The following is a 13,732-nucleotide window of genomic DNA, read 5'->3' as shown; positions in this document are numbered from 1 at the left end:
GGGGACACCTGAGCTCCGGCTGCTTCCGCCGCGCCGAGGGAGCACGTGGCGCGAGCACGTGGCCTCCGCTGCCTGCCGGCGAGCCAGCCGCTCCGCGATTGGCTGAATCTAGGTCACTCGCTGGCGCTCCCGGCTTCCCATTGGTCGAAAATAGGTCACAGTCTCCGCCCAGAGGTGTCCTCCTCCCCCCCTCCCCCATGCTACGGCCACGTGACGGGGACGGCTGTTTGTGTGAGAGCAGCGGAAAGTACACGAGTGGAAGTAGAAGCGGAGTAGCAGGCGAGAAATAACACAAATAAAAACACCCGAGGGGTCCTGAGAATGTCTGTTTGGCATGCAAAGGAATGTAAAGGTTGCGTTTTATTAGTAGAAATATGAAATGAATTTTTATCCATCGTGATTATTTTGCACTGGTACATCATGTATTTGTGTTTAAGACATTATTTCTGCACATAAAATATTGTTAGCCGGATAAAAGTGGACGTGTTTTGAATAGGAAGCGAAAACAGACACCTCAGCCGCACCGACTTATCACATTTGGAAAACAATAAAGCGTAGTTTTTAAATAAAAGTTTCAATCTTTTAAAGGTTTTCATATTGTGGACTATTGTTTATTTTTTGGTGCGTTTCTGCTTGTGGCCACGAGAGGGCGCCACTGAGTCGCTATTACCCGACCCTTGTGCTTGTTTTATATCTGAGGCTGTGTCTCACAGAAAGTGATTTTCTTGCGTTAAAAACCATCCTTTTTTCCCAAGACGGACATCATTTGATTTATTTTTGTAAAAAGCAAACTCCTCTTAAGAAATCGAAATGGTTTAACAGAATGATTTTTTATGGAGACACAAACATATTTAGAAATCTAGATTTTGTGATTTGACATCACACTTGATGAATACTGCAATATCTGCAAGGATGTTGAAAAAAAGGGGGAAGAGTAGTTCCTACGGAAACCCTGAGGGTCCAGACAAACACTAATGTTTGCTTTTAATTTGTCATTGTGAGTTCACTGTGGAGGAAACATACGGTTATAAATAGATAAAGCTACTCAGAGGTGCGAATAATCATGTGTTCATCTTGTGTGCTTCATATTGCCCTGTAAAAATTAAAGGATATTTTGTCTTTATTCAAATTATAAGAATGAGCTTTTTCCTGATTGGTTGTAAAACTGAAAATCTTTCCGTCTCGTTTAATAAGCTGCTGGTTAGATGTGAATGATTGCATGAAGAATTTATTTTACCAACTATTCTGGTCAAATGTACAAGCTTATATTGAATCCTGCAGCTGCAGAATGAGGACATTTTCTTTACTTTGAAGATTCCTCAATGAAAAAAGTTTCTTTTATACTACTTGTAATGCTTTTGGGAAAATTTCTCATTCAGAAAAGGAAATGGACTGTCAGCAAAACGAACGTCACAGTCTTTCTGTGACCACTATAAATGGACTTCAGAGCGTGAGAGTAATAAGAATAAATTTTCTTTTGGAAACATTTGTTTGTATGTTTGTACTTGCATAGAAAGCAAGTACTTTAGTTATACTCTTTATATGGCTTTTTAATTTTTGTATATATGTATATATTTTGTTTTATCTGGCTAAACAGATTTGTTGTTTGTTTGTATACAAATAAACAAAAAATGCGGTCGATTAATTTGTGGTATATGTGAACTTCCGGTCATTCAACACGTGACCGCGTCTTCCTCCGGTCTGGTTTGTTTCCGGAGCTGCGGGAGCGCGCAGGTGTGAAGCGGCCGACTGTTGATCCCTGACGCGCACACGCACGGGTCGGGAACGCGCAGACCAGATTGTTTTCCTGTCAAGCCAGATCGTGCTATCTTGTCGCCCCCTTGTGGACATTTGTGGTACTGCAAGTGGAAGGGTGAACGGCGTTATTTGCCAATTAACGAATCAAAATATATATGTGTTTTAATACTTGTTCTTTTCTCGACTGTAAAACTACGGAAATCTAGAAATGAATTAGTAATCCAGTTATTTATACTATTGCCCTCATTATTAGGAAGACCCATTGCCTGAGAAAAAATGTCATGTTTATTTTTGTCATTGTCATTCTGTTTTTGTTCTTGTCCTTGTTGTCATTTTAGGGATCTACTCTCAACCTTGCCGATTTTTTCCACATTCTGTTGTCTATTTTTATCCTTGTCGTTGTTCACTCTGCTGTCTTTTTATTTGTGGATGTCTTTTGCTATCTTAGAATTGTCTTTTATTTATATTCATACATTTTTTTATTGATACTGTCATTGTTGCGCAACTGTGGCCAAAGATTTTTCGCTATGGGGATCATTAAAGTTTTTTTTAGGTATATTTAAGATATTTTAGAAATTATAATTGGTAATATAATAGCAAATAATTTAAAGAAGACAGTCTTTTAAAAGGAAAAGTATGAGTTAAGAGGCTGAGAAAATGCTGAAAACTTAGTAAATTACATTTTAAGGAATAAATGAGAAGTAACAGTGATTACTTAATTTTATGACTGTGAATAGGACTCAATGTCGCCATCTGCTGGACATTTACAGGTACTGCATGGGTGTCTAAATTCAAGGGTCATTTTTAAAACCGAAATAAAAAGCCTTTTAGGTGTTTAAAAACCAGACTGAGGAACAAAACTCTCGACAGGGAACAATTTCCTTCTTTTTGAGGTTTTTCGCCTGTGTGTGACCCTGCAAACCCATGTAAAAAGAACAAAACGAGTCAAAAAAAAAAACACCAGCTCCCCAAGTGTGAAGACGCAAGGACTGTCCCTTCCACAGTACGCCTGCTCACCTGCAGCTGGAACTCAATGGAGCTGCTAGAAGTCTGTCCCGGGACGTCACACTGTGTTTAAAGATTTCTTGGATTTATTTCTACTCAAATGTTCCATTGCGGTCAGTTCCTCCTGTTCTGATGGACCGATGACAGCGGTGTCCCTTGGTTCCCCGTCTGGTCGGATTCCTGAAGGTCCCAGCCGACGTTCAGGCTTTGAAAAATAACCCTTTTTTTGCAGGGTTTTGAACCACACGTGCACACGCAAATACACACACACACACACACACACACACACACACACACACACACACACACACACACACACACACACACACGCTGGACATTTCAAGAATCAAACATCGACTGACGTTACATTTCATTTTTTTGTGTGGTTTTTTTTTTCTTTTTTAATTTGATTTGAGGGATTTTTTTTCCAACAACTCACTTTTAGGCAAAGAAAAAAAAGGATAGTAATTTAGTAATAATATTACATGTTTTAGTTTTACAAGAGGAGGATAAAGTAAAGAAAAGACACATCTGGACAGGACCTAAGTAATGAACTATGTGAACACGCATTTTTCCTTACAAAAAAATAGGAATAAAAAAATATTGGGCGTAACGGTGTGATGAGCAGGTAAAGAGGCTTCACAGGAGGAGGGGGTTAATAATAATAATAATAATAATAATCAGATCACATCGATACATAGACTCGTCCCGCTGCTTTACAAAGGTCGTCGCCCCCGACTGGTTCCCTCCCGCCCTCACAGTCCCCACAAGGATAGAAGAAAATCATACTTGGAGTAGAAAACAGCAAATAATCAATATATAATAAAATATAATACCAATTGTACAGTACACGCCACCTGGCTAGCTTCTCCTCCCCCCTCCCCCCCCGCGTCAAGAGATGCGCCGCCTTCAAACCCAAAGTAGTGTGTGAAAGGAATCAAACAAAAGGCGAGCGTCTGACCTGTCCGTCACCCGCACGCCGCCACAGCGACGGACAGGCCGGCCTCTTCGTCGGGTCATCGGACGACGACGTACTGTCTTCAGATAAATATTTCTTAAGGGCGGGGTGTCTTTCATATAAAAGAAAAAAAAAAAAAATTTCCGGGCGGTAACAAACAGTCAAATCGACACCGACTATTTACTGGAGAGAGGGAAAAAATAAAAATAAAAATAAACGTGAAATAGTGTGAACATAATCTGGTGCTGATATATTTGTTTCTTCGAAATAAAAAAATAATTAAAAAAAAAAAGTACCACACTTCTAAAGATCCGAGCCATGGTTACGCACGACGCCAACCGCCAACGCCGCAGAGGGAGGGGGGCGGCGGCGGAGGGGCTCCGCGGGGGAAGCGGTGCGGTGCGGAGGGCCGGGCGCCCCCAAGGTACTTGGTTAAAAACTGGCTAGCCGTCGCTCGCTGCTCCGATTGTTAAAAAAAATAAACATCAAAATCAATCTAGTCTAGAAAAAGAGTTTTTTTGTTTGTTTTTTGTTTTTTTTCTTGAGCCCGTCTCACTGGCTGTACTCCGTCAGGACCGTCGACCTCTCGGGCGGCGCCAGGGTCAGCTGGACGGGCGAGCGCTCGCCGTCCGACGGCGGGGACTTGCTGGCCACGAGACCCCAGTGGCCGCCGCCGTTGGCCGAGCCGCGGCAGCAGAACTTGTGTCGCGCCAGCAGCTGCGGGTTCCAGAAGCGGCGGCGGCAGCGGTGGCACCGGAAGGCGGCCTGCCTCAGGTGCTGGCCGCGGTGCCTCAGGGCGCGCGGCAGCGAGCCGGAGCGCCGCCCGCACACCTGGCACTGCAGGCGGGCTTGGCGGCCCGAGTTCCTCGGCGGGTGCTTGACGGCGCGATGCACCAGCAGGAGGCCCTGCTTGGCGTAGGCGGTGCTGGGGCAGACGGGGCAGGGGAAGCGCTTGATGGGCACGTCCATGGAGGTGAGGCCGGCCACCTGGACGGCGCCGCCGCTCCACGACCTCACCCTCATGGCGCCGCCCTTGTGCCTGAGCTGGGCCAGGAGCTTCTTCTGGTTGATCTGCGCCTGCAGCTTCCCCCGCTTCCTCCTCAGGATCATCAGCTTCCGCCGCGTGTCCTTACTCAGCGGGACCCCCACCAGCTTGCCGTCCCTCATGATGCTGTGAATCACCACCCGCCTTTTTTTCTTCCGGTGCTTTCTCGTCTGTCCATGTCTCTTTTGGAAGTTTTTTGGGCGGTAGTGAAAAGGGTGCTGCAGCTGCTGTTGCGGGTCCGGGGGCTGCTGTTGCGGCGGTGGCGGCGGCGGTGGTGGCGGGGGCTGCGGCGGCGGCGGCTGCTGCTGCTGCTGTTGTTGTTGTTGCTGTTGTTGTTGCTGTTGCTGCTGCTGCTGCTGCCCGGCGGCGCCCTGTTGCATGTGGGACGACCCCACGTAGCCGGAGCCTGAGCCGGTGTCGTAGTAAAGCGGCGAGTACCCTGAGGGCTGCGAGTGGTTGACCCTCTGGCCGTTGCGGTCGATGCCGTGCTGCGACAGCTTGTGGCGCACCAGGCTGTTGGAGTAAGCGAAGGCTTTGCCGCACACCTCGCAGCGGAAGGACTTCTCCAGGCCCACGCCGCCGCCGTGGACCGTCTGCTGGTGCGCCGTCAGGTGGAAGTAGTGGCGGAAGGACTTCCAGCACACGGTGCAGGTGTAGAGCCTCTGGGACGGCGTGCCGGAGGTGGGGGACTTCTCACCCTGCGAGCAGGACGAGAAGAAATCGGAGCCGCCGGAGCCGACCTGGCCGATGGCGGCGGCGGCGGCGGCCCCTTTGATCCGTCGGCCCTGGTTGTCGATCTCCCCCTTGCGGTGCAGCTTCCCGTGGCGCACCAGGCTCTGGGCGTAGGCGAACATCTTCCCGCACAGGTTGCACTTGTAGTTCTTCTGGCCCGAGTGCACCGTCAGGTGCTTGGTGAGGTGGAAGGGCTCGCGGAACATCTTGCCACACACGTCGCAGGCGTGCGGCTTCTCGCCGGTGTGCACGCGGTTGTGGCGCCGCAGGGTCTCCGCCCTCCGGAAGCGCTTGCCGCAGATCTGGCAGCCGTAGGGCCTCTCGGAGCCGTCGCCGGGGGGCCCCGGGCTCCGCCTCCTCCTGACGATCGCGCTGGGGTCCCTCTTCTCACGGGGCTTGCGGGGCCTCCGGGGCTTGGCGTGGGGGTGGCTGGGGTGCGTCAGAGGCATGGTGGAGCCGTTGAGGCCGGGGCCGGAGGACGGCCCGCTCAGGTTGCCGAACCCCAACCCTCCCAGCAGGCCCCCGATGATATCCCTCCGCTCTCCGTCCCGGCCCTCGGCGTTTAAGTTGCAGGAAGCCGCGGCGGCGGCGGCGATGGCAGACATGGCGCTGCTGGTGACCTCATCCTCAGAGTCGTCCAAGAGGGAGGAGAGAGGCAGGTGGGGCTGCGCCTGCTGCTGATGGTGGTGGTGCTGCTGCTGCTGCTGGCTCTGAGGGTGGGGGTGGAGGGTCGGAGCCAGGGGGGCTTTTCGAAGCGTCTGGCTGGTCATCTCGCCGGCGAGCGTCCCCTCGGAGGCGTAGAGAGACGACGACTGGCTCCGCCGGTAGTCCTCGACGCCGCCGTCGTACGAGGACTGGTTCTGGTAGCGGTTCCTCGAGTAGTCCGTGGCGTACTTGTCGCCGGCCATCCCCCCGTTGTTGGAGATCCCCACCCGGTCGCCGCCGCTCCCCATCTTGCTGCCGCTCGGGTTGGACGAGCCGCTACCCGCGGCGGGTCGGTTCTTGGAGCTGCGGGGGGGCTTCCCGCAGGCGCCCGACGCGGCGTGGTTGAGCAGAGACGTGCTCTCGCGGAAGCAGCGCCCGCAGGCCGGGCAGCGGAAGGGCTTTTCGTCGTGGATTTTCTCGTGCCGGGTCAGCGACTCGCGGCGGTTGAAGGACTTCTGGCAGATGTTGCAGACGAACGGCCGGTTCTCCGAGTGGGTGACGCTGTGTTGGATGAGGTGGCCCCTCTTCTTGAACCTCTTCCCGCACTCGCCGCAGCAGAAGATCCTCTCCGGGCTCGGCGAGGTGCAGTCCGACTTCCTGCTCTGGCTGTCCGGCGTCAGCCCGTGGCTGCGGAGGTGGCGCCGGAGGCTCGAGAGGTGGGTGAAGGTTTTGCCGCACTCGCCGCAGTGGTACAGCGGTTCCGGCTCCGGCTGGCCGGACGCGCTGTTGCTGTGGCTTTCCTGGGACTTTGACAGCTGCTGGTTGCCGTTGGCAACGAGCACAGAGGTGGAGTTGGAGGAGGAAGGGGCGGACGAGGAAGACGAGACGGCGGAGGACGACTGCTGCTGCTGCTGCTGCTGCTGCGAGGACGAGGACAGGAGGGACGAGTGCGGCGGCTCCCTGCCGATGCCGCCGATGCCGACGGCCCCGGAGGCTCCGCCCACCAGCCCCGCCGCCGCGCTCTGGCTGTGGCTGCCGGAGCTGCTGTTGTGACAGTTGCTGACGCTGCTGCTGCTGTGGCTGTGGCTGGCGCTGTCCGCCTTCCTCTGGGGCAGGTAGCCCGCCATGGCCTTCTTCCGCCGGCTCCCCCCGCTGGAGATGGAGGCGGACGAACTGTCGCCTGACTTGGCGTCGTCTTTGGAGAGGGACAGGTGCAGCGGCAGCGGCAGGGGGATTCCCGCCTCCTGCTGCATGAGCGAAGCGATCTGGTTGGATGAGAGAACGGGGATGCCCTGGAAGTCGAAGCCCCCCAGCGGGGCGGGCTGGGAGGCCGGGTGGAGGGGGTGGGGGTGGTGGGTGTGGGTGTGGGGGTGCGACAAGGCGTGGGGGGTCAGCTGCTGCTGCTGCTGCTGGGGCTGCGGCGCCGAGTGGCTGTGCGAGGAGTGGAGCGCCGGCGGAGGGGCCAGGGAGGAGTTGGACTCGGCGGCCCCCTGACCCAGACCCAGGCCCAGGTGGTTGTGGGTCCCCTGCTGGACCAGGAACTGCTCCAGGCTGCTGTTGGGGGGGACGCTGGAGAGAAAGTACTGGTTGGCGGCGAGCATGCAGCTGAACTGCTGATGGAGGCTACGGGGGTCCGACTGGCCCACGAGGGGCACGGCGGCGCTGCCCGACGGGTTGTTGGAGGCCGAGGCGGACGTGGAGGGGGAAGGGGAGGACGAGGACGGGCCGGGGGACGGCTGGGGGACGGAGAGGCCCGGGTGCAGCGGCGGGGGCGGGGGGGCCGGCGCCACCACGCCCCCGATAACCCCCGCGCTCCCGCTGCCGCCGCTCCCGCCGAAGTCAAAGCGGCCCATTCCCGAGTGGAGCTGCTCCTGGGCCAGCGCCGCCTCGGCCGGGTGGAAGGGCCGTAGGAACTGGGGGTACCCCGACGAGGAGCTGCCGCTGCCGCTGCCGCTGCTCATCTTGCTGGACTTCCGGGAGCTGTGCGAGGACGACGAAGACTGGCTCTGGTGGGAGATGGAGGGCGGGGGCGCGCTCATCTTGGCGAAGAGCGAAGAGGAGTCCGCGAAGGCGTTGCCTCGCGAGCTCTGCAGCGACCCCAGGCCCAGGCCCGACAGGAGGCTGCCCGAGCTGTCGGCGCTGGGCTGGTGCTGCTGCTGGAGCTGCTGCTGGTGCTGCAGCTGGACCTGCTGCTGGTGGCTCAGCTGCCGCTCCAGCCCCAGGCCTTTGAATTGATGGGCCTGGTGTCCGCTGAGCATCTCCAGGATGTCCATGGGGTACTTGCTGAACTGGAACATCTCCGAAGACAGCTGGGTGGCGGAGGGCCACCGGCCGACCGCTCCGCTAAGTCCAGAAATGCCAGAAAAACAGCCGCTGTGATTTTTAAAATCCACAGATGCCCGGCGTTTCAGACCTCCGTCCGTCGGAGGGCGAGGCCTTCACGCGCGGGTATAAAAACCAGTCATAAATAGGCAAAGTACTAAAAGGATGCTAAAAAGACAGTCTGTAGTGTTCCTCTATAGTGTTCCATGATCTCGCCTCCTTGGGGAGTCCGAAACATCAGCTGCTCCAAGAGCGACGACTTATTCCAGAGGAGGACCGACCATCGCTTCTCCGCCCTGGCAGATCTCTGGACGCCTGAGGATGAGGAGGGAGAGGGGACACGGTGTCAGAGGCTGAGTTGTTGACTCGACACGAGTGCTTTTTGTTCAATTTTTTCCCCCCCGCGGAAAGAAGCAAATACAAGATTGTTCTAAAAACAGAAAGAGGGACGGAGCTGGAGATTATACGAGTGTCACCAACGGTGAATGTCTGACTCGCGGAAGCCTGTTGGATTGAAGGACAACGAAATTGTGTTTCATCTGGACGTGTTCGTCTTAATGTCCCATAATTTTGGAAAACTATAAACACAAACAATTACATGGGACTTTGACTGGATTTCAAAATAAAAGCACATAATCATTGCCCTGTGAAAGGCATTGACAGATGCACATTATAGATCACATTGATGTACTGATTCAGATCTGACATCTGGGTATTTAAGGAAGTGTGAAGTCTCTCCAGATGTAAAATAGCATAACGCATCCAGTATTTTCTGCCTGGAAGTGTGAGCCATCGCCGTTCGGCCCGGAAACTGGGTCACTGGCTTTCTCCTGGCGAGCGCACACCCCCTTCGAGGCAGGAACAGCTGTTGCACAATTATCCCTGAACCTCTGTGAGGAATGAACGAGGACCACCCCCCTCCCTCTGCTCCCCCGCGGACTGACAGCTCCACCAGGTAAGACGAGATTCCTCGGCGAGCCGCCACATAAAAAAAAAAAAGCGCTTCAGAGCAACAGGCGGACGGATGATTTCTCAATTTCCGTTTTTCCGACCCGTCGCTGACCTCCAACATCACAGCATCAGGGAGGCAGTCAACATTGCATTTTAAGGGAGGAAGAACCTCTTTATCAGTCATTTAATGTTTAAGAATAAATCGACTGACTTACACATCATCCATCTCACTTTTATCTGCCAACCATCCCTTCCTCTTCCTCCTTTCAGTTCTGACCTTATCCTGACAGGCCTCGGCTTAAATAAGACCACGTCCCAGTTAAGACAGTGAGGAAAAAGTCGTTGGCTGAAACCATCACCTGGCGTTCATCACTGGACTGACAGAGGTTCCCCTTAAAAACCCATTAGGGGCCTCCTGGGTGGAGGAAAAGGAAGCTACCATAAACCAAACAGGAAGTGGCGGGGAGAGGGGCCACAGTGGTAGCCAATATATATTGGACCGACAGTCATGAAAGTCTGAGACACAAGAGATGGATGTTAGACGTTATCGCCATCTTGACCCGACCAAGAGAAAAGTTTTTGGATGAAGACTGCGGACCGGTCCGGGGATGCTTCGCTTTTGTTTGTATAGTATCAGCCTCGTTTCGACCTTAAACTTCAGCTGCTGGTCTGTCAAGTGAACAAGGGAGATTTTGAGAGACAGATTCGCTTCTCAGCCTGGATTCGTCACCTCCGAGTGGCATTCTGAACAGGTGAGGCCAAGGAGGAAGCGAAAAAATTAGGAAAAACAAAAACACATTCTGAGTCAGCAGCCACATGACAAACCTGGAGGGGGCGTGTCTTCCAAAAAAATACTTCAACGAAATCAACGACACCAGCTCATACCACTAAATGTTTACTGCCATGCTGCCATGTTGGTTCACGTTTGGAAAATTGGCGAGCAGACAGTCTGAAGCGTTCGTCCAATCAGGTGCAGCCAGGAAGTGACACAAACCAGCGTGACACTAGTTTTTTTCCCCTCTGGTTTAACTGTGTTCTTTCTCACCTCTAATGTTATTGAAAGTGGCCGCGGTGTTTGTTTGCAGTTAAATTACACTTTTTTCAGGCCTGCAAAATAAAAAGAAAATTTTATATTTTTGGAAACCTGCTCAGCCACCTCTCCCATTTAGAGAAGAGAAAAATATATTGACTAAAGAAGGTGAATTTCAAGCAGCTGACAGGAAGGATAAGAATCCCGACACAAAATCGATACGGGTCATTTAGGGCCGAAAACCCCGAGTGACGACTGAGAAACACTGATCGGGCTCATAAAGAGTATTGATAGATGGAGTAAAGGTGGTGCCAGTGTCAGCTCAAGATGGACACCAGAACAAAAACAATGGTACGACTCACGCTTGAGGAGGAGGAGGGCCGGTGAGGAAGAGGCTTGAAAAACTAAAACAGGTGTTGCTTTATATGTATGAAATATAAAAAGACAGGAGACAGAGCTGGAGATCACAGAGATGAAGATGTTGAGGTGCTCTTTGGGAGTGACCAGGATGGATAGGATCAGGAATGAGTCCATCGGAGGGACAGCATGGTAGATGTTTTGGAGAGAAAAGTATGAGAAGCCAGACTGAGATGGTTGGGTCATGTACAGAGGCAGGAAAGTGAATATATTGGTAGATAGATGCTGGAATTGGAGGTCTAGAGGAAGACCAAAGACAAGATTTATGGATATAGCGAGAAAGGATATGACGTTGGTTGGTGTGAGAGAGGAAGATATTGAGAATAGGGTGATATTCGCTGGGGTGACCCTTGAAGGAAAATAAGAGGAAGACATATATAGAATAGAACAGCACACAGATGTCATTAATATGCAACCACCTGAATTAAAAGATTTGTCATTAAAAGTGAGCACGGCTCGACTATATTATGCCAACAGGTGAGAGAACGTGTAAAGTAAAAACACAGAATTAGGACTGGAGGTGGGTTTGCGAATGTCAAAACGCGAGGACGAAGAACTGTCATGAGTATGAAACTGACGTGTTCGGACAAAACAAGGAACAAATAGGCGGAAAAATTAGTCCCGAGGCGTATTTGTGGCAACTTTATGACAAATTAATGACATTTTCAGGGTCCGGCCGGCACCAAGTAATGTGATTCAATATTTTCAGACAGGAGGCATTTATTTTATTGAGATCTGACTGGAAAATATGAAAACGTCCATCGGACCCTCATTATTCAAGCTGATGTTTAAATATTTAAACTTTCATGATTACTTCCAAAATGGAGAACGTTTAACATATCCTGAAATATAAACACATTTATAAGCAGTATGTTGATTTAAAGCCAGCATTAAGGGCAAGCTAACAATATGTAGCACCGCCTTGTGACAGAATAACATTAATTATACTTGATGTTTCTGTGTTTAAGTGCCTCAAATACCCGCCCCGAAATAAAAAATAAAACGTTACAAGGAAGTTTACAGGTGTTCTTAACTTGTGTTTGCTAACAGCGTGTTGCTAACCAAAATACACGGCGACGCCGGTTTAGGAGGGAAAGCTAAATGTCGGGTTTGACGTTTAACGAGGAATGTTAGCAATCTTACCGGCGGATCCGCGGGTCCGAAGCGCCCTTAAAATACTAAAAATCCCTTCTCCGGGCGGTTGGAGTGTCCTGTGTCCTCCCCATCTGCCAGAAACCGGTGATTTCGGGTCGACAACCTGGAAAAACAAGGGGTTTGCGTTACGAACTAGCGGGTCGGTCGTCTAATAAACGCTCGCATGTCGCTCAGCAAGCTCTGCTAGCATCCCATCACCCAGTTAGCTAAAGTGTACGGGGGGGGGGGGGTTTCGGGGCGGTGAGGAAAAACCCCATTACTGACACCACATTTCGTAGATAACGCGTGTTTCTGCGCCGTGGGGATCTCCTAACATTGTTAAAAGTGGAATAAAATAGATAAATTACCGCCGAACGTAAATACGAGCCCCCTTCCTCCTCCTGCCCTCCTCCTCCACCTCCTCCTCCTCCTCTTCGATGCTAGCAGCTTAGCCGTTAGCTTGACGTTAGCCGAGAGCTAGCAAATTAGCCAAACATCCTGCTAACGGAAAACGGTGGGGGGCTTTTGTTTACGCTCCGTACCTCGCCACTCGAAAAGCCCCGGGACCGTGTGGAGGAGGAGGGGGACACGGGGCCGGGAAGGGGGTTGCCGGTTCGCGGTTAGAGATATCGGGGTGGGTGGGTGGGGGGGTCCCTCTGCTGCTGCTCGTCAGCGGGGCCTCTCCTTCTTCTTCATCCTTGGAAAAACACCGTGAAAGGCCTGGCTCCCCATCCGATGGCTAACAAAAAAAAAACTATTTCCTGCCGGGCCGCTCCGACGCGTCCATTGTCTGGAAGCCGCGCTGCTGCTCCTGGCGCCCCGCCGCCACCACCTCCACCGCCGCCGCCGCCGCCGCCTTTGTCTCGCTCCCGACGTACGCTCCCGTATCGGCCGCACGGCCGCCTGCTCTCCGCCCCGTGTCGGATTGTGGCGTCCCCCCTCCGCAGACGACGACGGCTCCACCGATGCAGCTGGCCTTAAAATGGTAGTTTCCTGTCTGCATAATGGTTCCGGGTAGAGCCGGGGCTCACACTGGGGGTCCGTCCGTCCGACCGGCCGCGACCATGCACGCCGCCGCCGCCGCTCACTCCCGCCTCAGAGCGGCCGGTTGGAAATTATGGATCCCATCCAGCGTGATGAATTAAAGAACGTGTGTGTGTGTGTGTGTGTGTGTGTGTGTGTGTGTGTGTGTGTGTGTGTGTGTGTTGACACTGTGTCATGATGCAACCGTGTGTATGTATGTGTGTTTTCACGCCAAGTGTGTGAAATGTTAATTAGCCCGTAGGACGTCAAATACCGGCGCACGCTGTGTTTATTTGCGTGTGCGTGTGCGCGATTTTCAACCAATACTTTTAAATTAAATGGCAACAACATAAACACCAGAAAACCACAATCTAATGGTTTAATTATCTTTTATAATAATAATATTGTGTTGAAATGTCCTCCTTGTGGGACGTTTATTATCTATTTCTGTTGTAATAAATAATAATGATAATGCTGTTACAATAAAGTTAGCTTACAGAAAGTGGCATTAAAGTTAAAGCGAAAAGAAAGATTGCTTTCTCTACGCCGTTTATGCTTGTTTAATAGAATAGAAAAATGAAATTGAATACGCCTTTACTCATCCCACAGTGGGGAAATTACAATTTGCACAGCAGAAATTGGACAATGCAGTCAAGGCAGTTAGTCTATAAATATTATTAAAGAACAGTGGCATGTAAAGTATTGGAAATTA

At 51.8% G+C, this 13,732-nt stretch overlaps 1 protein-coding gene across 1 annotated transcript; it reads right to left on the bottom strand.

The window, feature by feature from the left end:
• Positions 1–3,136: 3,136 nt before the first annotated feature.
• On the bottom strand, positions 3,137–13,369 carry LOC147219633 (uncharacterized). The gene is made up of 3 exons (XM_086171674.1): positions 12,540–13,369; positions 12,007–12,121; positions 3,137–8,780 (listed from the first exon to the last, which is right to left on the bottom strand). Exon 3 carries the CDS (start codon positions 8,438–8,440, stop codon positions 4,274–4,276), a length of 4,167 nt encoding a protein of 1,388 aa, XP_086027800.1. The 5' UTR covers positions 8,441–8,780; positions 12,007–12,121; positions 12,540–13,369; the 3' UTR covers positions 3,137–4,273.
• Positions 13,370–13,732: the final 363 nt, after the last annotated feature.

Source organism: Fistularia commersonii, chromosome 24 (genome assembly GCF_037954325.1).
Source record: "Fistularia commersonii isolate RoL2024-O1a breed Wild chromosome 24, RoL_Fcom_v1.0, whole genome shotgun sequence".
In the NCBI taxonomy this organism is placed as follows: domain Eukaryota; kingdom Metazoa; phylum Chordata; class Actinopteri; order Syngnathiformes; family Fistulariidae; genus Fistularia; species Fistularia commersonii.
This window is presented reverse-complemented; position numbering and strand designations above follow the sequence as displayed.